The sequence below is a fragment of the Gallus gallus genome, chromosome 6 (assembly GCF_016699485.2).
Source record: "Gallus gallus isolate bGalGal1 chromosome 6, bGalGal1.mat.broiler.GRCg7b, whole genome shotgun sequence".
Lineage (NCBI taxonomy): Eukaryota > Metazoa > Chordata > Aves > Galliformes > Phasianidae > Gallus > Gallus gallus.
Genome location: NC_052537.1, coordinates 3465989 through 3491469, shown reverse-complemented (window position 1 = coordinate 3491469; position 25481 = coordinate 3465989). Strand labels below are relative to the sequence as shown.

Below are 25481 nucleotides of genomic sequence, written 5' to 3'. Positions count from 1 at the left end.
GGCTGCATTATTTATTCAATGCCAACTACCACTCCAAGCAGCTGTTCTTCAAGCATCAAATAACCAGCCTAGTCTGCCTGCAGAATTACTCCAAATAGAGTGTACCAGATGGGAAAACAGACTCCAAATAGCACCAAAAGTACTATTCTAACCCTTCAATTTTATCAAGAAAATCCAGACTGGGAAGAAAACAGATTCTACGCTGAAGTTCCAAAAATAGCAACACTTGATTTTAAACACCAAAGAAAGCCAACAGCACATACCTTATAGAGAACTAAACACAGGACCTTGATAATGCTGCTTAGCAGCTGTTATATTTATATCAGTAGTCCAGCAGAGTTGTTATTTGAGAAATGAAAGGCACAACCATAAGTGATTAGCAAGGGAAAATAAAAAAGTTTCCCAATCTCTAGTTTTCAATGCGTAGAATTCATGAAGGAGCCCTCAAATAGCAGAGATTGCTTTATATATAAAAAAAAAGATAAAATATAGGACTAAGCCAGAATCACTTACAACAGTACATGAAAAGCATGAAAGTACTTATATAGCTTTATTTATATAGAGCCGATTCCAAACTGAGAAGCTTACCTTCAAATCATGTGAGCATGTAAATTTGTTGAGTAAGGCGGTTTGGATTAGTTCCCATCTACTTCCAGCAGTTCTATCTCCATTCTTCCAAACAAAAGCCCAAAATAAAGTCAGATGAAGTTACACAAATCAGAAAGATACAGTTAGTAACAATTGTCTTCCTTGCCACAACCTTTTATAAGCGTTACTTCATCTCTGAAGTTCTCTAAAAAAGACATTTCGAGTATCTGTGAAGTACTTTTGTAACAGCTTCATTCACACGTCAGCATCCCAATTTGTTTTATCAAAATAAATACATATACACACACATATACGTATACACACCAGCCCACAAAGGGTTTGGAAAACTAATTACTAGAAGAAAAAATATATATATCTTCCCCTTTTTAAGCATCACAACCAAGAATGTAGTTTTCAGACCAGATACGTTCATCTACCAGGTCCTCCAATTTCCATACACAGCTTGTCAACAGAGCACATGTGAAAGCACAGCAAGCTGAAAACTAATCTACGCATGAAGAAATATTATTGCACAGCTGTAAGCATTTTATCTTACCTCATCCTCTACAGGGTATAGGTTTTGTTCTGAGCAGGGCATTTTAACATGTTTGTTGTCCCACAAATCCTTATAATGAGTTGGAAATGGTTTAGGCACCTCTCCTTCTCTCAGAAGGTCTACCTACAACACAGGAAGAAGAGGAAAGAAGCTCAGGCTCTTACTTCCTTTATAGAAAGAAGTAAATAAGCAAAGACTGAGTTAAGAAAAAACTCTGATCTACAACCCATCTCCTTTGGATTGCAGGAAGTTACAAGCAGCGATGTGATGGCCATTTAGTTAGGGAAAAAAAACCCAACAATCTCACCATTAAACCCACAGTAACAGAAGCTACAGCTCAAAGTATAAGATGAATGCTCAGTGAGAAGGTTATGGGAAAGAATTTCACAGCTCCATTCAGACAGCAGGCAAAAACCAGAGGATCTTTAAGGTCCTCTCAAGTCTTACATTTGGTGAAAAGAATACAATCATCTGATTGCTTGATGCACATTAAAGGTTATATTAATATAACCTTTAACTGTCCAATTCTTCCTCACTTCTCTGTCCAAGTCTTCCGTAATCATATCCATGTACAAAAACAACATTTTTAGTCTTTAACACTGAAGGGGATAATAAATCATTACAGATACAGTAATATTTCAAGCTTATTCCACAGAACTTCAGAAATATAAAAAAACCTAGGAAATACAATGTTCCTAAGGACCTGGTCTGCTACACAACTCTGTTAGCAATAATTTTTCTCATAACTTGCACTTAAATTTCATGTGCTTTTCTTTTGTTTAGGATTCATCCATGACCTTGCAGGCTTCAGCTCACGTCTTATTTACACAATAGTCTGACTGTACACTACTCCAAAAGGCATATGTCAGATTTGGTCTTAAATGCATTGACACAGTTGCATATGATTTTTTCCCCCTTCTCTCCACGTCTTGAATATCTGAACCCTCTGTACACCTTGAACCCAAAACAGAATCACATGACAATCAAAATTTAACATGGAATCATTTTAGTACAATTTTTACTTGCAAGCAAACTCTCAGTTTGCAACTCAGACAAGAAACTACATACACTCATGCAAAAAAAAAATTATATATACATTTGTCCCTATGAGGCCAGAGCAGTAAAGCTATAATCACATTTATTCTGGATTTTACTATCTTAGTTATGTCCATGAGAAAATTCAATTTTCAGAAAAATCAGTTGCCCGAGTCTGCTGGAAAAGAATGGCAAAGAAAGATCTCCACAGCCTGCTAATGCTATGAGACTGATGTGGCATTCCATACTTTCAACAGCCCAGTAAGGAATTTGATTTTGGGTAATACATCAAAGCACCGTACCCTGACGGTTACTGTATGATTTGCTGAAGGTCTCAGATGGGGAAGACGAGCCCCACACACAGGCATTCTCCTCAGCTCTTCAATCGGCGTCCCAAACCACTTCTTATTAGTTGGAAGAGGTGGTGGCACATACTTAGGGATCTTCCTTCCTGCTCGCTGAGATTTGAATTCGCACTTATCTTTCCTGCTGTTCAAACAGAAACACATTGAAAAATGTTATTTCCATTGAAATACTTGGTAGGCAAATACAAACACACTTCAGGGTTACATTTATAGCCAAGCAAGTTTACTTGCTAGCCTTTGCTGTGACCGTTCCTTGAAATCTGATTTTGTCTTGGCTGGTTGTTTGATGGGACATACCAGATGTTTCTCAGCCAAAAGAAAAAGTTCTCAAAGTAAAATGCAAAACAAGCTAAAAGCCTAAACTTTGAGGCATTGTTTAAAGTTCTAAACTCCCCCTAGCAAGGTTGCTCCGCCCTTGGATAAAGATGCTGTCCAACCTGCTCATGTTGTCTACACATGCCAGTGCCCCTAGGTGCGAGCAGAGCCCCAGACCTTGCAGACCACATGAACAGGGGCAACCACACCAGCACAACACTTGGTACGGGCATACCATGTCTATCTGAGAGCCAAAGAATAACTCTGGCATGGCACAACTGGTAACAGAGCCGTTCAATACGCTATTGCTTCTTTCTTCCCAAGTTATGATTTCAGTCACCCCACTCTCTGCTGTAACCTGGTCTGACTGAAACCCAGAGGAGAACTTTAATATTTCCTAACCACCCTCTTCAGCACTACTGACAACACCACTACTCTGCAAGGCATGGGAGTTTATACCCTTCACATCTTGCTTAGGCTCAGAACATCTCTACAGCTGCACATACTACCCTCTAATTGCTCTGTAAAGCACTGTGAGTATTCCCACCAATGCACACAGTGAAACCTTTTTTGTTACAGTAGCAGCTAATTTAATTTAGCAAAAAGAATATTCACTAAGCTCATGTTTTAAGACTTAGGGAAATGACAGAAATTTTTTAAGCACATTTTTTTTTTATCTCATTTTCTAAGAACTGCTGGTTTGTGTTTTCTATGTCCACTCTGAGCCTACTCAACTCTCCATATTTCTCAAATGCAAGCTCCCACCACCAGCCAGCTGCCCTCCATTGCCCTCAGGCTCATTCCCATGTCAAGAATGGCTTGTGCTGCTCCTCACATCCGGAAGGAGCTCCAGCAAAACTGTGTAAAATACCTTCTTGCCCTACTTTAGGAGACATTAGTCTACTGAGATAATTGCTTATGGTGTCCTCTTGTTTCTACTTCCTCATTTGCCATTTATTCACTTTCCCAGCTCCCACTTGAATCTGAGCTCTCCAGGGCATAGATCGTCTTATTGCCTTTACACCACATCCAGCATATGGTGCTGGGTCACCCTCAGGACTTCTATTTCTGTTAATGTAGCACCCAATTATTAGTCCTCCTCTCCCCCAAATTATGAATAAAGACCTGCTAAAAAAAACCCAAAAAACCCAAAAAAACATCAACACATCACTGCAACTTCTTTCAAATAAATGGGATTCTTCTTGTTGGTATCAGAGCATCAGTAGCATTGATGCTTCAACAAAACCGATCCAGTATTTTGACAGCAAAGATAAAAACTAAAGAAAAAAAACCAACAAAACATCAGCTTCCTCAAATGTTCTGAATGAAATAATAAATGCTAAAACTAAGCATAAGAAAGCAATCCTGCACCACAGCTGGTTTTCAAGCATCAGTTCTCACAGTCTTAAGATACTTCCACAGTAAATAAAATCACCTTCATAAAATGTCTTTAATTTCCAGTTTTAACAAATCTAATGTTTAAAAACATTGCACTAAATAAAAATATCATTAAAAAGTAGTCCTGTTAAAAACAAGTTATTTCAAGGTTACATCAGAGCTATCTTCATGCCTTTGCATGCATTTTGCAACGCTCTTTACACAATTCAGACACCAAAGTTTATCCTGGGAAAGAAAATTTCTAAGTGTGAACAGAACAGATGAGGCAGAAGGAACATTACCTCTTCTCTTCCATTTTAGGTATCCTCATGAAATGAGAGGTGATTTTGGAGTCTTTCTTCACTCCTGGTTTTGCACCTTTGCCTTCCGATGATGGAGCAGGAGAGATCCCAGGTGGTTTTATATGCAGACCATCATCCTTGACAGAATTATCTATTCCCTCAAAGTCTTCACAACCCTTAGTAGAAAACCGTGATTTCCTTGACTCCAGTTCAGCATCCCCATACTGAATTCTAAAAGATTTGTTTATAGATTTGGCCATATTATTCTCCTCTCGCTCATCAAGAAGCGGACTCGTTTCCTCATCAGCCTCTGACCCATGACAGCTGTTTTTAGAATTGTCGACATCCATGGGTGATTCTGGCTCACTTTCTTTCTCAAAAGCAGGTGAATCCCCTGAACTACTTCGACACTTGCTCAGTTTCTCAGGACCTCCAACACGGGATACGCAAGCATCGCAACCAGTATCTGAAAGTGGGCTTTCTGGAACTACATCCCCTTCTTCCTGTTCACCTGTATCAACAGGATCGCAGCTCTTCAGCTTCTGGGAGTTGCACAAAACCACCTGCCCATCTGTCTCAGTATCTTTTGAAGAAGGTTTTGTGTTTCCCGTTTTCAAAGACTGGCCGGATGACCTTTTCCTCTGAGTCCAAATGTCACCACTTTCCTCGCACCGTCTCTGAGCCTCCTTGCCAGTTCTGTGCATCTGATCAATGTTGGCATTTTTAAAGGCCTCCCCAGTCTGTTCTGCCTTCACAGGCACTCTGTCTGAGACTGGATCTCTGCCCTCAGCCTCCCAGTTACATATGCTGCCTGTCTGAGACAAATTTACGTGCTTTGTGCCAACTTCCCCAGATACTTCTGGACAATTTTGCTGGCAAATATTCTCTAGCTGTTTTACATCATGCTCACAAACGTTTTCTTTTTTAACAGAAGTCATCTTGGTATTTTCTTCAGTATTGTTATTAATTTTGCTTTGAAGGCTGCAAAAGAGAAGCAAAGGAATTTAATGTATTACCTCCGGAAGAAATTTCAGTATGTGATTTTTTAAAGGGAATGACTGTAAGCATGCAATACAAACTTCAGAACTTTAGGTTTTAGTTTGTCAGTAAAGCTGGAAGAGAGCAATACAAACCTACACTCTAAAGCAAATCCGAATAAAAAACACCAATCTAAATTATTCTCTTCCTCCTTAAGCATCCCCCTATCTTTGCCTTACTGCAATGATGAGCCTGTAGCTGAGTCCTCCATACTTCTGCATTGATCATTTTCACAAGTTTTCCTGGCTTTTCTTGATCATTTTAGCACTGCTATAGATTTAAACTTCCAATTATTAACAAACACCAATATTAATATGTTCACAAGGTGATGACTGAAGAAGAGCGATAACTGGTATTACTCTACAGAATACAGAATGAAAATCAAAAAGAAATGAACTATCTAGCAAGCATTGCTCCTAGCACACTAACCCATTGGGAAAACACCCTCACACTTCAGCATGTGCCACACGACACTAACACTACCAAAACATCTTTGAGTACCTGTAAATTCTGATTCAATTTACACCACATTACATATAATCAGAGCCCGATGAGATGGACTCAAATAGGTTTTTGCCTATAAATTAGCAGCTGCGAGCTGAATACAGAGCTATCAAATGAAACTCTCAGCCACTACTGAGTTATGTTAAGCCAGAACAAAAAGCAAAGCTATTGACTATGGACATGGCCTGATAAGTACAGCTGCCTGGCTGCCTTTGGAAGCAGCAGCCCCAGTCTGCCTTACCCCACTACATGTTCTCATCTTGTTATTTACAAGAGCAACCTCAACAGTGAGTTGGAATCTAAGTCAGCAAAAAGGTTTGCTCCTCCTGGAGGAGTGGGAGGTTAGTTAGCTTTCTGTAGCAAAACTCCATCAGGCACTTACACTCAGGAGATATGCTACAAAAGCAAAGAAGCAGAAATGAGGTTGACTTTTTTCAGCAGCCACCAGTACAGGCAACCTGCACCCTCAGTTCTGCACAGGCCCACTCAAAGAACTCAACATGTGAATAGCTCCAGTGAATGTTTTACCTTCTGGACTCAGTTGTCTTGGGCCCTTTATCCTCCAACCAAGTGGTAATTGTCCGCTGTTTACAAGCTGAAAAACCACAGTGTACTACATTATTACATGAAGCATGACGACATTGCAACACGACTGCACGTGAACACTGGATAGTGATAGGACAAGGGGGAATGGTCTTAAGCTGAGACGGGGGAGGTTTGGGTTAGATATTAGGAGGATGTTTTTCACCCAGAGGGTGGTGACGCACTGAACAGGTTGCCCAAGGAAGCTGTGGATGCCCCACCCCTGCAGGCATTCAAGGCCAGGCTGGATGTGGCTCTGGGCAGCCTGGTCTGCTGGTTGGTGACCCTGCACATAGCGGGGGGATTGAAACTCAATGATCATTGTGGTCCTTTTCAACCCAGGCCATTCTATGATCCTATGAATAAGACCAGATGAAGACAAAAGCACCACAAATAATTCTTCACTATTATCCCTCCCATAGGAAGCACTCAGACACTATTAAAACAACACATGATGCAATATTCCATTTGTAACACAGTCAACAGCTGTAGCTTCAGTAATATCCTAAATTCCAGATTTTTGTTTTTAATCTAGACCATACTTAAAAATTGTGTTGAAGTGGAAAAAAAACAAGCAACCTGAACTTTACAGCCTGCATTATCACGTTTGCTGGTAATTACCAGCAACACAGAGAGCCCTGGAAGGCTGCTGAATTTCAGAACGAAGTGAAATTACATAACTTTCAAAATAATCTGTTGAGAAGCCATTCTAGAAGATCCAGCTGAGGACCTTACTTGTATGCCACATACTGAGAGAGACTTAAGATCAAGACTGTGCACACTAGACATGACTAATGCTCAGAAGGAAAAGTTCTCTTTTTAACTCTAACCATAAACTATTCATAAAGCTTACTAACGTTTATTCCCCTCAACAGCAACCAAATGCACAGGATGATTTTGCCACATTCACTGCCCCCTACACTGGTCCAGTGAACGTGATCAGTCACATCTCTGTGATGTTATGTTTCAATAAGCTTTCAGTAGAACAGCCCATTAAATAATTAGGTAGAGGCTCTGGGGGGTTGGGAGGAAAAAAAAAGTCTCAAAGCAGTTATTTCACAACTGGAAAATAATTTTCATTAGGAGGGTGTTTTCATTTTGCTTTTTGTTGTTATTTCAAGCCAATTCTGAACAGTTGGCAACTGGCTGCAGCTCCCTTTCCTTCCATTTGCCAGGTGAACACATCTACCTACTGCTTCTGACTTGCAGGGGGGTCAGCCACTGCTGCCAAAGGGGGTCAACAAGGCCTGCAGTTTCCTTATTGCAACAGTAGATTTACAGAACTTTAAAAAAATAAATACATACAAGAGATTTAGCTACATTGACAAGCAGTCGTCAATGAGAAACATCATTTCACTGCCCACAGAGGTTCTGCAACGTGAAACACGAGTAAGTTAAGCCATAGGTAACCGCAGCCGGACAGCGATGGCCCCGTGAGGCGGCGGGCTGCCAGGCCAGGGCCGCTTCTTGGGCGGTACGCACCTTTGTTCCCCACGGCGGTGACGGAGCTGCCCCCCCCGGGCCCCTCTGGGCCGCTGTCGGGAGGCGGCGGCCGCTGCTCTCCCTGTGAGCCGCCGCCGGGGCTGAGCCGGGCTCTCTTGCAGGGGTGGTCCCGCCCGCAGCCCGCGCTCATCCTCGGCGGGTACGCCTCCCTCCGCCCGCCCGGCCCGCTTCAGCCGCGCGGGCCCGCCAGCGGCCGTCGAGGCCGGGCGGCAGCCGTCCTCCAGGGACGGCGCGACGACGCGGCGGCACCGACTCTGCCCTCCCGCATCCTCCGGCCCGCGGCGCCGGGCTGCTCCCGTCGCGCCTCGCACCAAAATGGCCGCCCGCCACGCTCCGCCCCGTCCCGCCGGCAGCGGGCGCGCGACGCCGGAAAGCAGAGAGGGGGCCGCTTCACGACATCGCCGCCATCGCTTTACGGCAGCGCGGAGGTCGTGGCGGCGGGCGCGGAGGCGCCATGGAGGGCGGCGGCAACACCACCACCAAGGGCAGCGGCCTCGGCGGCCTCTTCGGCGCCGGCGGGGCCGGGTACTCGCACGCCGACCTGGCCGGGGTGCCGCGTGAGTAGCGGCCGGAGGGACCGGGCCGGGCTGCGCGTCCCCGCGGCGAGGAGGGCCGGGCGGGGGGCGCTGCCGGGCCGAGCGGGGGAGGGGGGAAGGAAGGGGTGACGCGGCCGGCACGGCGCCGGGCCCTCGGTGAGGTCAGCGGTACCGGCTTTGTTCCGGCGTGCGGCCGCCACTCGGCTCGATGCTCGTTACTGTGTCCGTAAACGAGGGCCGCCTCCGTTACCTCCCTACGTGTGGGGCTGCTGCACGCAGCTGTGTGATCGTGGTCTTTTTCTCTTTATCCCCAGTAACGGGAATGAGCCCTCTGTCCCCGTATTTGAACTTGGACCCCAAATACCTAGTACAGGTGAGATGAACACTTGCTGCTTTATGCTGAGGTTGTTGTGGCCGTGTGGGAAGGCCTCGGAACCCCCGCAGGGCAATGCAGTGCCTACAGCCCCCACGTGGCGGATGATTCTTTCAGTTCCTACTGTAATACAAGCTCGTAGTGCCACGGCTTCTGCCACAAAACCAGTTCCAACACCATCAAGGATACCGTGTCCATTTGCCACTAGTGGAACAAGTTCTTGTGCCTCCTTTCCCTACCACCAGGCACACGGCCCCTGTTCTTTCACATCTTGGCACATCCCCCGTGTCTATCAGTAACAAATAGCATGCCTGTTTCATAACACAGCTTCCTGTTAGCTAACATCATCACCACTACGTTGTAAGAAAAGCAGTTAATTAAAACCCTGCAATGCTTTCCCTTTTCACTAATATTAACAAAAGAGTGAAAAGATTCAAGTTCATACAGTAAGGATGCATGTTAATTAATTCCTTTATTTATATATGGGTTATATTGTCTGTGATCATTACACCTTGCAGAAGTAGTGCTGAAGGTCACTAGTTGTATAGCATCTGCTAATGTGTGCTTTTGTTTCACGATGTGAAAGTGGAAAGCTCTGAACACAGTTAAGGGGCTGTTGTTTCTGTTCCTCTTTCACTCGGAGCTGTTGCAGTTAAGGTTACAACTCAACAAGCCTATAATGGTAGGAAACAAGGGATATGCCTCTGCATAAGTGAATTCCCTAGCATGGTTATCCTGCCTGCTGTTGCTGAACAGTCAGAAATATTAAGTAGTTACTTAAACCTCTTCCTAAAATACCCTCCAAAGTAACCTTGTGTTTAAAGAGCACTCAATTTCTGAACATGGAGTGAACAGTTCTCCCTGGGAATGTTGACAATCTCGTGTGTCATTTCAGTGTCTCATAATAAAAAGAGAAGTGCTTTGGCTTACCGTACCTCTACCACGTGCTACTTTTCAGCAGGTTTCTCTAGCTCATCATCTTTTCAGACTTATCTGACTTAAAAGAATACAAGTCTGTTCCTATGGGAAAAGGGCGTACAACTGTAAAAAACTACCAGCCTCACATTTTTTTTATGCCTGACATCACTATTTTGAATGTATTGCTTTTGTTGCCCCTCCCACCTATGTCTATATGACTGGTCACTTGAGTGCAGGTAAATATTTAATTCACAGAGTTCTTCCATTACTGTCAAAGTAGTGGGGAACCTTAATGCATTACTACATCTGGATGGGTTGCTCAGTGAGCAACAGCAATGCAGTCAGAAAAGAAGAGGGCCTTTAAATGACAGCAAGTCTTTTGTTGCCTCCTTAAAGATACAGAAATAAATAGTTGCCAAAACCACAGAAAAGATGTTCCTTGGCTGCCTGATATTATTTATAGGGAATTATGATAGCTGGAAAAGAAAAAAACACCCGAATCATTTCATGGTTTTGAAGTATTTTTCCATTCTTATTGAAATATAAGTGTATATTCCATATAAAAGTATTGTAGATTCAGAATCCAGAAGCACTGTTTTCATCTGTTCTTGCTTTAGTTCATTGCATGGTTTAAAAAAAACAAGTGTGATCTACACTTTCTATTTTCCAAGAGTATCTGATTTAAAGGTTTACTTTTTTTTTTTCCTCCAGGATACAGATGAGTTTATCTTGCCCACAGGAGCCAACAAAACTCGGGGCAGATTTGAGCTAGCCTTTTTCACCATTGGAGGATGTTGTATGACAGGTAGGTGTCATACAACACTCTTTTCCAGCTCTTACAACAGCCCTTACCTATCATCTTACGTAAACAGCTATTTAACTTCAGGCTATACGCTTTGAGTTTTCTCAGTGCCTACTTCTAGTATTTCTGTTTGGTTTTTTTCCTGCTAACCAGGGGCAGCGTTTGGTGCACTGAATGGCTTGCGACTTGGCTTGAAGGAGACTCAGAACATGGCATGGTCGAAACCTAGAAATGTACAGTAAGTGCTTGACTGAAGAAGTTCAGCTTAGTAACAATTCTTTTTTTCAGGTTGGAACAAAATTAGCTCTGAATATACTGCAAAACTAAATGTATCTGTGTGTCTTAAATAGAGAGAAATTGGAGCCCAAATTTGTCAACATCAAGTTATGAAATGTTTTTAGACTAAAGATATTCAGCTCAAGAATTGTTTTTTCATTTAGTGACAGTTATGTCTTCTGACTTACTTCAAATATTTGAGAGACTAAATTACTGCTTTATTATTTACTAGGAATCTATTTCAAAGTCAAGGCAGTGACTGTATTTGTTGAAGCATTCCCAAAAGAAGCAATTTGTTTAGAGCTGTTTTTCGTTCCTTACTCCTGAGAGCAAGTTCTCTCTGCATTCCTGAACTTATTAGAACTGGAAGGTGATTAGAAAGAAGAAGATGTGCCTGCCTGGATTTGTATGCTGCTGAGCAAGTATTGCATGGTGTTCTGCTCACCAAGAAGCAAAATGGCTTCTGACGTTTTTGGCAATACCAGGCAAAGCATTTGCAGGTAGGCTAATAGTCACATGGAGAAAGAATGGAACTCACTCAGCTGGTGAAGAGGATCTCTGGTTATGCAGCACTTCTTAGAAACCAGCCTAGGCCCAAGAGATGCTCTCTCTACAGTGGGTGGCCCTCATGTGAGCCCAGGATGGCTTCACCCTGAGTCTACCCCTTCTGGTCACATGGGGAGCACAGGTGTGAACAATTTGCCTGTGCTCCCTGGGCTACCTATAGCCCTTCACCAGGTACTCAATCACCAGTTTAAGCCATGACCTAACAGTTCCCCTACATCCTACCCTTTCACAACATGAACGGTGATTGGACCGTATTTGCCCTACAAAGCAGCAAAATTGCTTCTGACAAGTTCTTTGCAATACCCAGCAAAGTACTATTGGGGAATACCAATACTCATATACAGGAAAAAAGTTTGACTCACCCAGCCGGTGATGAGGATCTCTGGCTGTGGAAAACTCCTTTTAAGGAAGCAGCTGTTGTGTAGAAGAGGTTCTCCCTGCAGAGTCTAGCCCTTAAATGAGCTAAAGGGAAGTAGACCCACAACACACCCCTTGCAGTCATATGGGAAGCACAGCTAAATTGTCTGCAGCTGTGCTCCCTGGGCCAGCCACACCCCTTCACCAGGTGCTCAATCATCAGCTCAGGCCATAACCTAACAGTTCCCCTACAGGTGCATGTGGAGATGAGTTCATACATTGGGACCACAATATATACAATCAATAATTCCCATCCAGAATGGGCATAAGCCTGTAAATAGATTCACTTGTCCAGGCAGGCTTCATAGTTGTTGCGGGATCACACACACAAGATTTGTAGTTATTGCAGAATCATAGATGTTGTGTGATTTATTCAACAGATGTTTCCCAAGTGGCCAGACTGTTCGGTTCTTCAAGAAAGTCCACTACCAGGTGCTATTGAAGAGAACATTACTAGGACTCTTCTATGACATTAGAGCACATCAGAGTTGAGTGATGTTGCTCCTCCTAGTGGTCTTGTGGGTCATAGATCTCAGGGAGAGTAAAACAACTAACTGTTCAACCAGTACCAGAACAGGCAAGTCCACTCTCCAAGGTAAAATATGTGCAGTATTACAGTCCTGGGCCAGTATTTCTGCCAGAACAGGGGCATGCTGAAGTCATTATACATCACTTTTCAGCCCGATATTGATGGTTAGGTGATTATGTCAGGCAGCAGAACAGAGGTGGTTCTGACCTGCCAAAGCAACACAATCAGCGTTTCCTCCACAATGAAAATCAGGATTTATATTATAATTTCTGGGATACACATACCAATTACTTGCAGAGTTACTGATCCCCCCCACTTCTAGTAACCTTCCCCACAGTGCAAGCAGGCCAAGCCACTCTAGTTCTGTCTGCATCTTCCAAGACCACTTTACCTTATAGGTCCCTGGCACAAGACCTTGAGGGGCAGGGAGCAGAAGGTTACTCAGCATCCCAACTTGGGGTTTCAAGCATGCATCAGTCCCCTTGATTTGGATTTTAAGAAGGAAGGCCCAAGCTGTCTGTAACATATGCAGGACAATGGGTTGACCATCTCTGCATCTCTCATTTAAAACTCTCAGCATCTTATGAAGTCACTTAGTCCACCACTACAGGAAATAGGTAACCAGTCTTCAGAACAGCCATTAGAATACCATATTTGCCTTTGAATTGTGGATGCTTTCCTGAAAGTCCTGCTAACTATTCCAAATGTTCTGTTCACCAAGAAGCAAAACTGCTTCTGACAGATTCTTGGCAATACCAGGGAAAGTATTTGCACATAGACTAATAGTTATATTGAAAAAAAACAGAACTCACTCAACTGGTGAAGGGGCTCTCTAGCTATATAGCACTTCTTCTGAGGAACCAGTCCTAGGCCCAAGAAATGATCTCTCTACTGTGGCTGGCTCTTATATGAGCCCAGTGTGGCTCCACGCTGAGTCCACCCCTTCTGGTCAAGTGGGAAACACAGGTGCAAGCAGTTTGTCTCTGCTTCCCAGGTCAGCCACACCACTTCACCAGGTGCTCAATCACCAGTTCAAGTTGTGACCTAACATTTCCCCTACATATAGTATAGGATTTTCTGGATCACAGCATCCATGAGTATCCCCAGTGTTACTGAGTTGATGCTTTATCTTGTTGTTTGAAAGGATGCAGTAAAGATAGGAACACATTTTTCATGCAGTATACCAATATAATTATTGGTACTTTAGATGCCACTGTAAGAAAACACAAGTGCCTTTAAAGGAGACATCGTAAGCTAGAAGAGTGAAATAACTGAGAGAGACTATTTTCATTCTTCTAAATTACTTTGCAAAAAGGGAACTTTAAAGAAGCAATGTACTGTTATTTCACAGTGAAGTTTTACAGACTCTTCTCCTTTTAAAACGGTTTCTATATTTTCCATCCCCTTCTTTACCTTTTATTGTATTAAAGATAAAACCAGAATACTCCCCATGAAAATTACGACTCTTCCATAGACGAACAAAATTGTACTTTATGTATTCATAATGAGCTTAGACAAATACATGTTGTCATGCAGTCTGTGGTGGGTCCAGCCCAGCAGGTGGCAGTCATTGCTCACATTGCTGTCTCATAGTCCTTGAATGTCAAGGGAAAAGGCACGTTGAGGATCACCATCACCTTGAATTAATGTATTAATTTCAGTCTTTTCCTAATCAAAGGCAAGAAGGAGAAATGTTTATCTATATCTCCTTTAAATTCATCCTGAATGTACTCTTTAAAATATGAATTTTGCTGGTCTTTGCCTTCAGATATCTTGTGGTGTTTCCTGTGGTAAAGTAATAATTTTCTCATCAATTCTGAATTGATGGAATGTTGACATGGGGGTCGTATTGCAAAGGAGACTGTCAATACCCTGGCCTCTTGGGTGTTTTCCTCGCTTCAAAATGAAGTTCATTTCACAACCATGTTCACAAACAGCCTCTCTCCTTCTCCTAGTTAGGAAGGAGGAAAAGTAGTAAGAAATGAAATCAAATGAACTCAAATGAGAAGGAATACAACGTGTAACATTTTCATTGTGTTCAGTGATGAACTAAGCTCCAGTGGTAGTCAGCTGTCCAGGGCAATACTGTGCCTGAGGCGGTGTTACACTGCTGGGAAATAAAAATCAGTCATCTCTTCTGGCTGTTGTCACCGTTCTGGTGACAGCTGATGCCAAGAAGAAGTGACATGGTGCTTCCCTGAGAGTGTGCTAAGGGTTTCGTTTTGCCCTTCAGCGCTAGTCCGGAAGCATACATGCAGAAATATCTAGGGTCCCTTACTTTTGCTGTTTGCTCCTTTTCATAAATGGAATTACAGGATTTCCCCCTTTTCCACTGATATGAGTTTGTTCAGACTTGTGTTTCATTGCCATCTCACTCATTTAGGTGTCACCATGCTCCCTGATACATGATCTCTGTTTTGCTTGCACCTTCTGAAAGAGCACTCTGGTTTTTTTGGAGATGTTACACATCTGTAATATGTGTATATCTCCATACACATATGGAGATAGTTAAAACAACTCCGTTGTATCAGTCGTTCTCACTAGCTGTGTGAAAAGCTGTGTTACAGACAAATTAGTATGTTTAAGAAGTCGTTTGAAAGGAGGAGATTCAGATCTTTATATGGTGTGAGTCTGTCTTGAAAGACAGATTTTCTTAAGACTAGGCAGAAATAAATATTTGCCATTAGGAGTGCATCCCCTGCTCTTTGGAGTATGCATGATAGAAGAGATTATGCATTACCGAGTTGTATGCTTTTCCTTATTGTTCTATTTTAGAAGGCTTTTTAGTTTGTTATTCCAGTTTCAGTAATAAACATGTAGTATAAACACTTCATACCTGCTGTCATAAATTGAATAGCATTAATTCTCTGGCTTAGAATAATGCCTGACTGTAAAGCCTTAGTAGAGCACTAAAGCTTTTAATATCTTTTTAACTTCTTTACAGAATTCTAAATATGGTGACAAGGCAAGGAGCGTTATGGGCTAACACTCTGGGATCTCTGGGTAAGTGAAAGGATCTTGTCATTTTTAGGGAAAACAATTTATAAGTATGGAACTATTTCAAGGAAAACACACCGTTCTACGTTTTCATGTTGACATCCACCAGGAACAATTGCAGCTGTTTCTTTGGGGTTGAAGTGTATTTTAGCAGAAAGGCCAAAACTGAATTTTAAGTGCAAGTAGCCAGAGGCCTCTAATTAAAGAATAGCATTTCTAGTGTATTAGAAACAACAACTCTAGCTATGGAATGAAAGGAATAGACAAAAAATTAAAGGTAACACGTAATGGTTAGTAAATTCTAGTTAATTCTACAGCTTAAGGAAAAAGATATGATTTGAATCGTTTTGAAAGAAGTAACAACCTAAGAGAGATTTTGGTTATATGAGCCATTCCCTGATGTGTATCTCCAGGTAAAAAGTCAAACTGTTTCTGTGGAAGAAATGTGATAGCCCCTAAAAAATTTTATAGCTTTATGGTGTTAGCTTGGATAGATAAATTGCATATGATACCAACTTCAGGTCTAGACTTTGCTTATAACTATTACAGATTAGAAAAAGGAGCAAAGAAAATTATCAACAGCCTGATGGGAGAACTTCTGTAACCCGAATGGGGGAGACAGAAAAAAAAATTGCCTAAGAAAAACGATTTATGAGAGCTTCATGAAAGTCAATGGAATAACTGAAGTCCTGGAGAATATAAGCGCTTTGGCTTGCGTTCCCATCCTACCTCCCAGTCTTAAAGAGAATAAACGTTTACTCTGAAAGGAGAATCATGGAATCATAGAATGGTTTGGGTTGGAAGGGACCTTTAAGATCATCCAGTTCTATCTCCCCTGCTATAGGCAGGGACACCTCCCTCTAGCCCAGGTTGCTCTAAGTCCCATCCAGCCTGGGTTGTTGGGGGAGTGGTATTTTCTATTCCAACTCCAATCAAAACATTTCTGAAAAATGGGATGCAGGAACACTGCAGTTCAAGGTCTGAAGGTAAGTGACACATTAACAGGGATTTTCAGCTGTGTTTGAAGAAAGATTACTCAAGAAGATGTTTGTGTATTCCAGTAACAAATTGTTTCTTTTGTTACAAAGTATGGCTTAACGAGTCACGGAGTTAAGCAGAACTTGATATTTGGGGGGTTGGTGCTAGCTCTGCCTCATCCTAAGTACTGGAGAAAATCCTTGAAAGAAGCTGAAGAATTTTTGCATTTCATTTCACTTTTGCAGCATTTCTGTGTATCAGATTCCTTTTGTCAATACAGACAATTCTTGTCATTCTTTTCCTAAACAGAGGTAGCAACATCTTTATTTAAAAGAATTTGTTGAATGTAGCTCTTCCTTCCCCTTACTGTTCATACAGCATGCAACTAAGACAGTGAAAACCACCATTGCCTGTGCTGTCTCAAAGAAGATGCTATTGCTTGTCTCATCAACTTTAATATGGCTGCTTATAGCAGAAATAAAGATTTTAATTCTTAGTAGATGAGAGATGAAAGTGACACAGTGTTGTTTTCATTTGAATACCTTGACATACTCTCCTGTTCTAAGCATGAAATGTGATTCTATTATCAGATTCCTTGGGGTGGGTTTGAGGGGCTTCTCCTTTGTACAGAAAGCTTAGGCTGTATATGCATACGTATCGAAAGTTCACACATTTCTCTTTGAAGTCCTCTGTAGGATAGTTGACAGACTTCTCCAAAGCCTGGGGACAAAGTTCTCCTATGAGGCAGAGGTGAAGCAGTTGTATATGTCAAATCCCAAGCAATCTAAGAGGCATTTATGCAGGAAACGTAGGCCCTTGTTCTCCAGTCTGTGGTACCATGTTCTGAATGCTACACCTAAACAACTAGCATTAAATCTTGGTGATTTGTGGACTACAGTTTGGTCTGTTATCTAGAAAGTGTTGAGCTGATTAGTTTCTTGCCATCCCCAGAGGGCAATAGAAAGCCTGACAGTACGAACTTATGTCTTGGAAAGCTTTTAAACAAATCTGAACTAACAAAACAGGCCTGAGCCTCAGCCACTGCTTGATATCATGTGTTTGTCCTGTCTTCAGATAGTACGGATATCACGAGCAATGCTACTTTATGACCAAACTGTGGCTAAGAGAAAGGTCATCTGTGAAACTAGTAGGGCTGGAATAAACACCAAAGACAGCAAATCTGTGCACAGTCTAACTAGTTACACTGAGCCTTGATTCTGAGCCTTGTATCTTAGACAGTGGAAGTTCTAACTTGAATTTTGTAATACTTTTTCTTCCCAGCTCTTCTGTACAGTGCTTTTGGAGTCGTCATTGAAAAAACACGAGGTGCAGAAGATGACCTGAATACCATAGCTGCTGGAACCTTGACAGGAATGCTATACAAAAGCACTGGTAGAGTGACAAAATGTTTTTATTTTTCCTCTTGTACTTTCTTCTAGTTATTAGGACTTACTATTTTTTCTAAATAATGTCCTGCTCCAATAATTGAGAGTATAAAAATGGTTTGTTAGGCACAGAACTGGAACGTAGCCTTTTGTAGTTGCAGGTGTCTTATGAGTGACTTGTAATAAGCTTCGTCTTGAAGCAGTCAAGGTGTTCTGTGTATTTCTCACCTCCCATCTCCAATGTGTCCTTCGCTGTGGAAGGGGATTCCCATTTCCTTGCATCTACTTACAGACTTGTGGGAGCGTTGGTTTTCATTCCTGCTATACCTGAAGAACACAGCTAAGAACGAGCTGGGTACTCTTTTTATATGATCTCACCATAAAGCTGAGTAAACATTAGGCTGTTTATTTGGCATATGTATATAACAAACATAATTTGGCTCTCGTGATGATCGTTAGACCTTTGCAAGTTGGAAAGAATGCAGTTTAATTCTGCTGGAAGTGTTATTTACCTTTTTAAGTGCAAGTTTCCCTTCAGCAGTCTTAGCTGTGTGAAAAACAAAGTGTGGGTTAGGTCTCAGCTACCTGTGAGAAGTTACGTATCTTTTTTCAGCTTATTGAAATTGTTTACTTATACCAAAAAGGAAAAAAATGATGCTGTCAGCTTCTGAGGTTAAGAAATAACAGAAATATTAAAATACGAAGAGACCGTGGCCTTCTCTAAGCATGCATGAAACATTCATCTGGTACACTCTTAAACAGTTTAAGACAAAATTACTTTCCAAATGGGGGTTAATTAAAAGAAAAATCACATCCAAGGAAGTGAAAAATCAGGAATTCAGATGGAACACTTGAAGAAGCCTTAAGATTGTTTTCTAAACCTGAGATTTTATGGATATGGAGGAATGTGTTGTTAAAGTATGCAGAAAGAAGTGAATAGATTTGTAAAGCTATCACGTGGGTGTTTGCACAGCTGTTGTGGTAGGACTCTCATCTTTGCACAGTGATCAAGACCAGCAGTGTTAGAGCAGCGTGGGTTTAAGGTGAGTTTGCTGGTGAATATTGAGTTGTTTGCAAAAGAGAAGGTCTGAACTTTGTCAACAAGACTTCTGCTAACACATATTCCAGGCTCAGCAATTGGAGGAGTCGTAACCTTTAGAGAATTACTGGGTACCACAGGAAAAAAAGTGTACTTTTAAGTACCTCAGTAAAAGTTAGGCTGTGTAATTCACCTGTATGGTACTGAGGAGATAATTCTATATTTTAACCTCTAATTAACCTCTGTACTTTTGCATGTTTTGCTGAGCCTCAGTGTCTTAGAAATGTTCTTGAATATCATCTTTATATACAGAACGAAGCAGCTTGAGATACCTTATTTTTCTGTTGATCTAGACTAATCAAAAGCAGCAGTCATTGGCTGGAGTAGTCTTAGAAATGCCAATTGGTGCACTTAACCTTGCTAGAGCATATACCTCTCTTGCAATCAGTTACTTAACTGGGGCTTCCTGAGGGATCTGCTATACTGCCATGGCTGCCATCCTGCACTGCAGAAGTTGTTTCCCCATGCCTTTCAGAAGTATGGAACTGGCATTTTGTGTGATCTTTCCTTGGTGCAGTGCAACCGTGCATGTCTGCTTTGGTCACAGGCAGTCATCTGACACTAAAAAAAAATTAGCAGAGCACAGCGGAACGTTTCTTTTGTAACGTATCATCTACTGAGGTCATAGTCCCACTGATAAAGGTAAGTGTAGTGAATGAGTGTGTATTCATCACAGTGCTGGATTTCTGGTATACCTCCTGCACAGAAACTCAAAAGAAATACATTTGCACAGGGAATGTGAGCACCACAGTAGACCTTTATTTTTAAGGATTAGTTCTGGAAGTGAAAAAGATGTTGGCCACAGCTGTTGGAAGAACTTAATTCCAATATTTTCCTTTTTTCCTTTCGTGCCCTGTTCCTCCTGCTTTTTCTCCCATGCATCCTTTCCTATCCCCTTACGACTGAGTGCCCTTCCTCATTCAGTAAGGTAAAGCTTCCCTCAAAAGCTGTGCCTTTACCCAACATCAATACATATATCCGAAAACCCCGAAATACCTCTGTTACATCATATGCAAAGGATCAGTTCAGGCCTGTGATGTCCTCTAAGCTTGTAACCATGTTACGTTACATGGAATGCCGTGTTGTGTCGGCATTCAGAGGGGCAATTTGGAAGCTGAAACATTTCTGTGAAAACCCTCATATTGCAGCAGCAGTCAAACTCCCATGGGCACCCCTTCCCAAACCAAGTCTGTTCTGTAATTCACGAGGGAGAATGTGGAGTTGATAAGAGGCAGTGTTGTTCAAGCGCTCACATTTTCCATTCCCGTCATTTCTCTTTTGTGAAGAGATGAGGAATGTGTTTAAGAAGAAATGGTATAAGGTAAGGCAGTGTTTTTTTGTTCTGACTTTCTGGTTCCTGTTTAAACGTGGCACCGATGGAACAATCACATCAGCAATCCTGCTGTGCTGGAAAAATGCTCTTTTGTGTGTTGTACAAAGCCTTTCTGTAGACTGTTTCTGAAACTGGTCTGGCCTTTGCTAAGAGAGCATGAGTGGACAGGAGAAAAAAATACGAAGACTTTCTGGAGGTTTGTTGCCCCGTATTGGTCCCAGTGTTCACAGTTTGTCCTTGCAGAGGTGTTAATCATTACCAAAATGCCAGCAGCCAGAAAGCTTTGAGAGCACCCACACCCTAAAGCCAGCAGTTTGCAAGCAGGTTTGTGCGAGACTCCGTAACCCACAGCTTGTGTGTGAGGGGATAAGAAGAATACTAAAGTCTGCAAGTGCAGACTGTGGGAATTCTGCTCTCCTGTGTTCATTGGAAGTGGTGTTACTCGTTGAAAATTCCCCACTGCAGGTGACCAAAGCAGTTGAGTCCCCAGGAGTTCTGACAGACCTCCTTGCAGCCGGTCACGTAGGTTAATTTGCTGCAAGAAGGGGAATGTTAGCGTGGAATCCATCTTGGCACGCTGTATGGGTTGGGTCAGCAGGTGCTGTGAGTAGAGTTCAAAAGTGGAACTTTTTACAAGGAAGGCTTTTCCTTGTAATTAGACATTCTTTATTCTTTGACTTCAAACCAAAGCAGACGTTAAGGTCTGTCAGAGGAGTGTTTTTGTCCTGAGAGGTTACAAAGCACACATACTGACATCTTAGAGCAAAGAAATACGGGGTTGCACTGCACAAAGTATTGATCAGTCAGGAAAAAGGTACTGAGCTGGGAGGGCCTTTGGTCCGAGCCCAGGTGACAGGCAGTGGTTTCTCACCGAAGCCTGACAGAGTTGACTAAACAGAAAGCTTCAGGAACCTTTATCTGAGCATTACGCAGGCTGTAGATGTTCTTTTTGTTAGATAACTTTTATTTCCACTGTGCAGCAGGGGAGATAGGAGCAAGAACAAACTCGCTCTTTGGACGAACTGAATTAATTCTGTTTACTGTGCTTCTGTGCAGCAGCAGCCTGATAGAACCTCTTTGCCTTTTGCACAGTAGCTGGTACGCAATTTAGTATAAAGTAATCTGAAGATGAATGGATGCTAGCCATAACCAAAGGCAGCACTCGTCATCTGAAGAGCTCAGAACACAACCCTTGAAATCAGTGTGTCATGAATTCATTAGGAAGGGCGAAATATTAGACAGCTAGCAGTGAAGCCTGCACAGAGCTGAAGATCAGTTCTGTGAACTTCATTGGTAGGAGCCGAGGGTGGTTGGGTTCACTAATTACATCGTGAGCTATAAAGGTTTCCTCCCTCTGGGTTCAATCTATTTTCCTTCAGCCAGACAGGTGTTTGTTTCTGTCTGGGGAGGGGAAGCAGGGGAAGATGCTGCTGGCAGACTGCTGCAGCTGTGGCTCTGGAGTCTCTTAATGCACTGCACTGTTCAGAGAAAAGCAAGTAAATGATTTGCTTCTGAACTTTAAACTTCATATCTGCCAGGTATTTTAGACATTAGGACCCTCTTAAAACTTACAAAGCTGAGGTTGCATTGTGTACGTGAAAAACCAACTCCTTAGGTCATTTAAGTAACACCTTGTTCCCAGAGGCCCCGAAGGAAGTGAGGCTGTTCCCATTCTGAGTATCAGAGGGAGAGGAAAAACTGATGCCGTGTTAGTTCTTTTGTTGGGCACACATGGTTGGGGCTGGGTTTTCAATTGAGGTATCCCTAACGTTACCATAGAATGTCCTTGTTTTAAACATCCAGAAAATGAGAGCTCTGAGAGGACGTTCTGAAAATACAGTAAGGTCTGAAATGGAAGGTTTTGCCCTCGTGCTGTACAGTGTGGGTCATGTTTTTCCCTACTGAGTCAAATTCACTGCAACTGCTGGTAGAATGCATTGAGTCATCTCACAGCATGCTGTGCACGCAAAATGTTTCAGAGGAAAAGGGCAGTACTCTGTGGTGAAAAGGTGCATCAGCTAAAGCCAAACAAACCACGCTGTCACGTAGGGAGCATTAGGTGCTTCTTCAGAAACCCGCAGCAGCTTCTCGGCTATCAGTCCTGAGAGTTGCCTGATCTCAAAATACCTGCTCTCAGAAGTGTCTGTCAGCTGGGGCTTTATCTCAGCCCAGCACAGAGGATGGGAGGCCCACCATCACGTCTCCAGCAGGGTTTGTCGAGGCAGGGTTGGTATCTGTGGGCTGCAGAGGGCGACTGCAGAGGAGGGGTGAGAACTCGGGCTATCATGGAAACACAGCTGAGATGGGAGGGGAGAGGTTTTTTCCATGTTTTTGTTTATTTAACAAACAAGGTGATTTTCACGGAGGGCTTGACATTTCCTGCCCAGCAACTGGGCTGCGTTCTGCAGTGCCTTACTGTTCGGTGTCTGCCACAGACCTGGAGGCTTTTACTCAGATGGAAATCAGTTATGGAAAGGAAAGTTCTTTATGGTTTCTGCTTTGGTGGGTTTTTTTTTAAAACTAACTCAGTAAGGCACTCATTTTTAACTGCATCATTTCTTGCTCATGAAACAGACAGACTTCCCTTGATGCATCTTCAGCCAAGTCCACGGGGCCTTAAATTCTGTCCAGGACATGCTGAATGCTTCAGGCCTGTAGGGTTGGTGCTTTGTAAGTAGATTAGGGCTTCCCTCCTCTCTTGACTGGCCTCAGCACATGACAATATTAACGCCTATTTTTTGTTAGGAGCAGTGTGCCTTAGCAGCACCACGCCTGTATGGATGCTGGAAGATGGCTCCACTGGGCGTATTAAAGAGAGCTCTATAGAACCCTGACTTCCCCCACAGTCAGGCTCTGTCAGCCTCCAACCGACCTTTCTTCCATAGGGAAAATATGACTTTAAGGTGAAAGGAGGGGAACAGGGCTTGAAGCTGAAGGGAGGGCATATAGGGACAGTCACAGCCGCAGTGCTGCCTCACTTTCCGTGGGGATGTGCCATGTTTCATGCACTTCCTTATAGAGCTACATGGTTTGGAGCCCTCTTTTGGAGGTTTCTTCCATGAAGAATTGCTATTTAATATAAACAGAAGAACATTAGAATCATAGAATCACTCCGGTTGGAAAAGACCTTAAAGATCACTGAGCCCAACCATGACCTAACCATACTGCCCTAATTAAGCTAATGTTTAATTCATTTTTCTCAAAAAAAAGCAATGAGCAAATGATATTTTTGCAGGTTTTGCACATGGTATACGTGTGGCTTTTAGCCAGCAGCTGCCCGCAGTGGGATGCCTGTCTGTGCCGGGCTGTGTACCCAGCTGTGAGCCCCTCCTGTGAGAAGCTTTTTGTGCAGCGAGGTCAGGCTGAGCTACCAAAGCCACAAGTCTGCCTTTGGGCTCCTGGTTAAGGCACATAGGTGCATAAATGGCTTTTCTTACTGCTCAGAGTTTTACTTGGAGCAGCGAAGGCAGTGACCTCAGCAGGCTTGTATCCGAATCCCCCAGGTCATCACAGCTAGTCTGGCAGTGAAGTTTCTAGAAAGCCACAGCCAGAAGTGACCTCTGTTACGGAGTCCAAGCTCTGCTGTTGGCTCTGCAGTTTCCTGGCTGCAGCACATGTCCAGGCAGCACGAACAGCTTTAACAGCTCCGGTGAGATGTGTTTGATCTTGCAGCGCATATAGGGCTGTCTCAGCCTAGCTGGAGCCAACAGCTCCCTGCCCCACTGAGAGCCTAAATGCAATCCTGTGAGACAGCTTTATGGCCCCTAATGGAAAAAGAAAAGAATGATCATCACTGATTACTGGGGTGTGCTTCCTTTCAAGCCTGAGGAACTTTACCAAGTGGGCGCATGGCATCTGGCCACGATGGTGTGCGTTATCTTGCATGCTTAGTTTGGCACTGATAAATATTGCAGAATCAGACCCTGAAGTTCCCCAGTGTTGAGTCACGCTCTCAGATGTTCCCATGTGGTCAGAGTATATTCTGGGAACTTGACCAGTGCACTCCCTGCTCCTGAGAAACACAACTGTTCTGCTGTTCGGTAACAGCGGAGGGACAGATGCCTCCCTCCACTTCTGCCACTGCACACTGCAGCTCACACGGGGTGTGTGAGGCTGTGGTGCCACTGACTCCCACGTCCCAGCCATGCACTGGCAGCGGCACACTCTTTTTACTGTCACAACTTACCCTTAGATTCAGCTAAGTAGCTTTATATTTACATATGCATCATTGATTGTCTGCGCGACTCAGTCTTGGCCGTTGCAGAAGGCACCCCTTCTGGAAGGTTGTTCAAAAAAGCACACTTGTTCTAGATTTGAACAACGTAGGAGTTGCTGTGGCTGATGACTGCATGGAACGGCGTTAATGAGCTTTTCTTTTCTTCTTTTTCAGGTGGAGTGCGTGGGATAGCACGAGGGGGCATTGCAGGTCTGACGCTCACCGGCCTCTACGCTCTGTATAACAACTGGGAGCACATGAAGGGCTCCATTGCCCGGCAGTCCCTCTGAGCAGGGCAGCCAGCGCCGGGCAGAGGACACGCTTGCACAGTCATCAATCCAATCACTGCGAGATCTGTCTGGTGCCCCTTCCTATTCTATTTACAATTGGTGTGAAACTGAAGGAAGCTGTGCTGGGAGGAACCTCTTGCCACCGTTTGGCTGGATTGGCCCTTTCCTTCCTGCCAGCCACTTGCTGGAGGCAGCGATAGTTGTTGGACCTGCAAGCGAGCGGAGCGGCCACCGCGACAGTCTCCCTGACACGCTCACCAGCCAGCCCTGGGCCAGAGCCACGCAGCGTGTTTGAGTCCCATCACTGCACCAGCCATGCTGCCAGGTCTGGTCAGATGCGTGCTGCTGCTGCACAATAAAGGCTGTGTCCATAGAGCCCTTCACTGCGGTCTGTCAACAGCACCTGGGCAGCCGGAGCAGGTGGGAGCCTCCAGCAGCAACTGGCACAGGGCAGGGCTCGTTGCTCTTACAGCTCAGGGTAAGCTGTTAAAAGGGATATTGTAATTAATAAAAAGGGTGGTACTTATGCAACACCTTTTCTATGCTTTGCTGTTCCTGCTGCTGCTGAGACAAAGACGTCCTGCATCCAGTGACTTGCAT

General features: G+C 43.3%; 2 protein-coding genes and 1 non-coding gene across 5 annotated transcripts in view; 2 read left to right on the top strand and 1 right to left on the bottom strand.

Moving 5' to 3' along the window:
• Positions 1 to 8483, bottom strand: part of PARG (poly(ADP-ribose) glycohydrolase) — a 61416-nt gene extending 52933 nt beyond the window's left edge. The window contains exons 1-6 of one of the 3 annotated variants that reach the window (XM_004941959.5): positions 8145 to 8483; positions 6609 to 6675; positions 4539 to 5519; positions 2482 to 2668; positions 1145 to 1267; positions 589 to 672 (exon numbers count right to left, since the gene is read on the bottom strand). In XM_004941959.5, coding sequence (XP_004942016.2) covers positions 589 to 672; positions 1145 to 1267; positions 2482 to 2668; positions 4539 to 5519; positions 6609 to 6675; positions 8145 to 8295 — 1593 coding nt within the window. In that variant the 5' untranslated portion in view covers positions 8296 to 8483. The remainder of the gene's footprint in view (positions 1 to 588; positions 673 to 1144; positions 1268 to 2481; positions 2669 to 4538; positions 5520 to 6608; positions 6676 to 8144) is intronic. The other 2 variants (XM_421502.8, XM_015288036.4) reach the window with 2 other exon arrangements.
• Positions 8484 to 8581: 98 nt separating this feature from the next.
• On the top strand, positions 8582 to 25412 carry TIMM23B (translocase of inner mitochondrial membrane 23 homolog B). The gene is made up of 7 exons (XM_421501.8): positions 8582 to 8722; positions 9016 to 9074; positions 10704 to 10797; positions 10948 to 11032; positions 15528 to 15586; positions 17840 to 17950; positions 24766 to 25412. The coding sequence occupies exons 1-7, from the start codon at positions 8620 to 8622 to the stop codon at positions 24879 to 24881; spliced, it is 627 nt and encodes a 208-aa protein (XP_421501.2). The 5' UTR covers positions 8582 to 8619; the 3' UTR covers positions 24882 to 25412.
• On the top strand, positions 14639 to 14838 carry LOC112532735. Its single transcript, XR_003075987.2, has one exon. It is a non-coding gene; the product is annotated as a small nucleolar RNA SNORA74 (small nucleolar RNA).
• Positions 25413 to 25481: the final 69 nt, after the last annotated feature.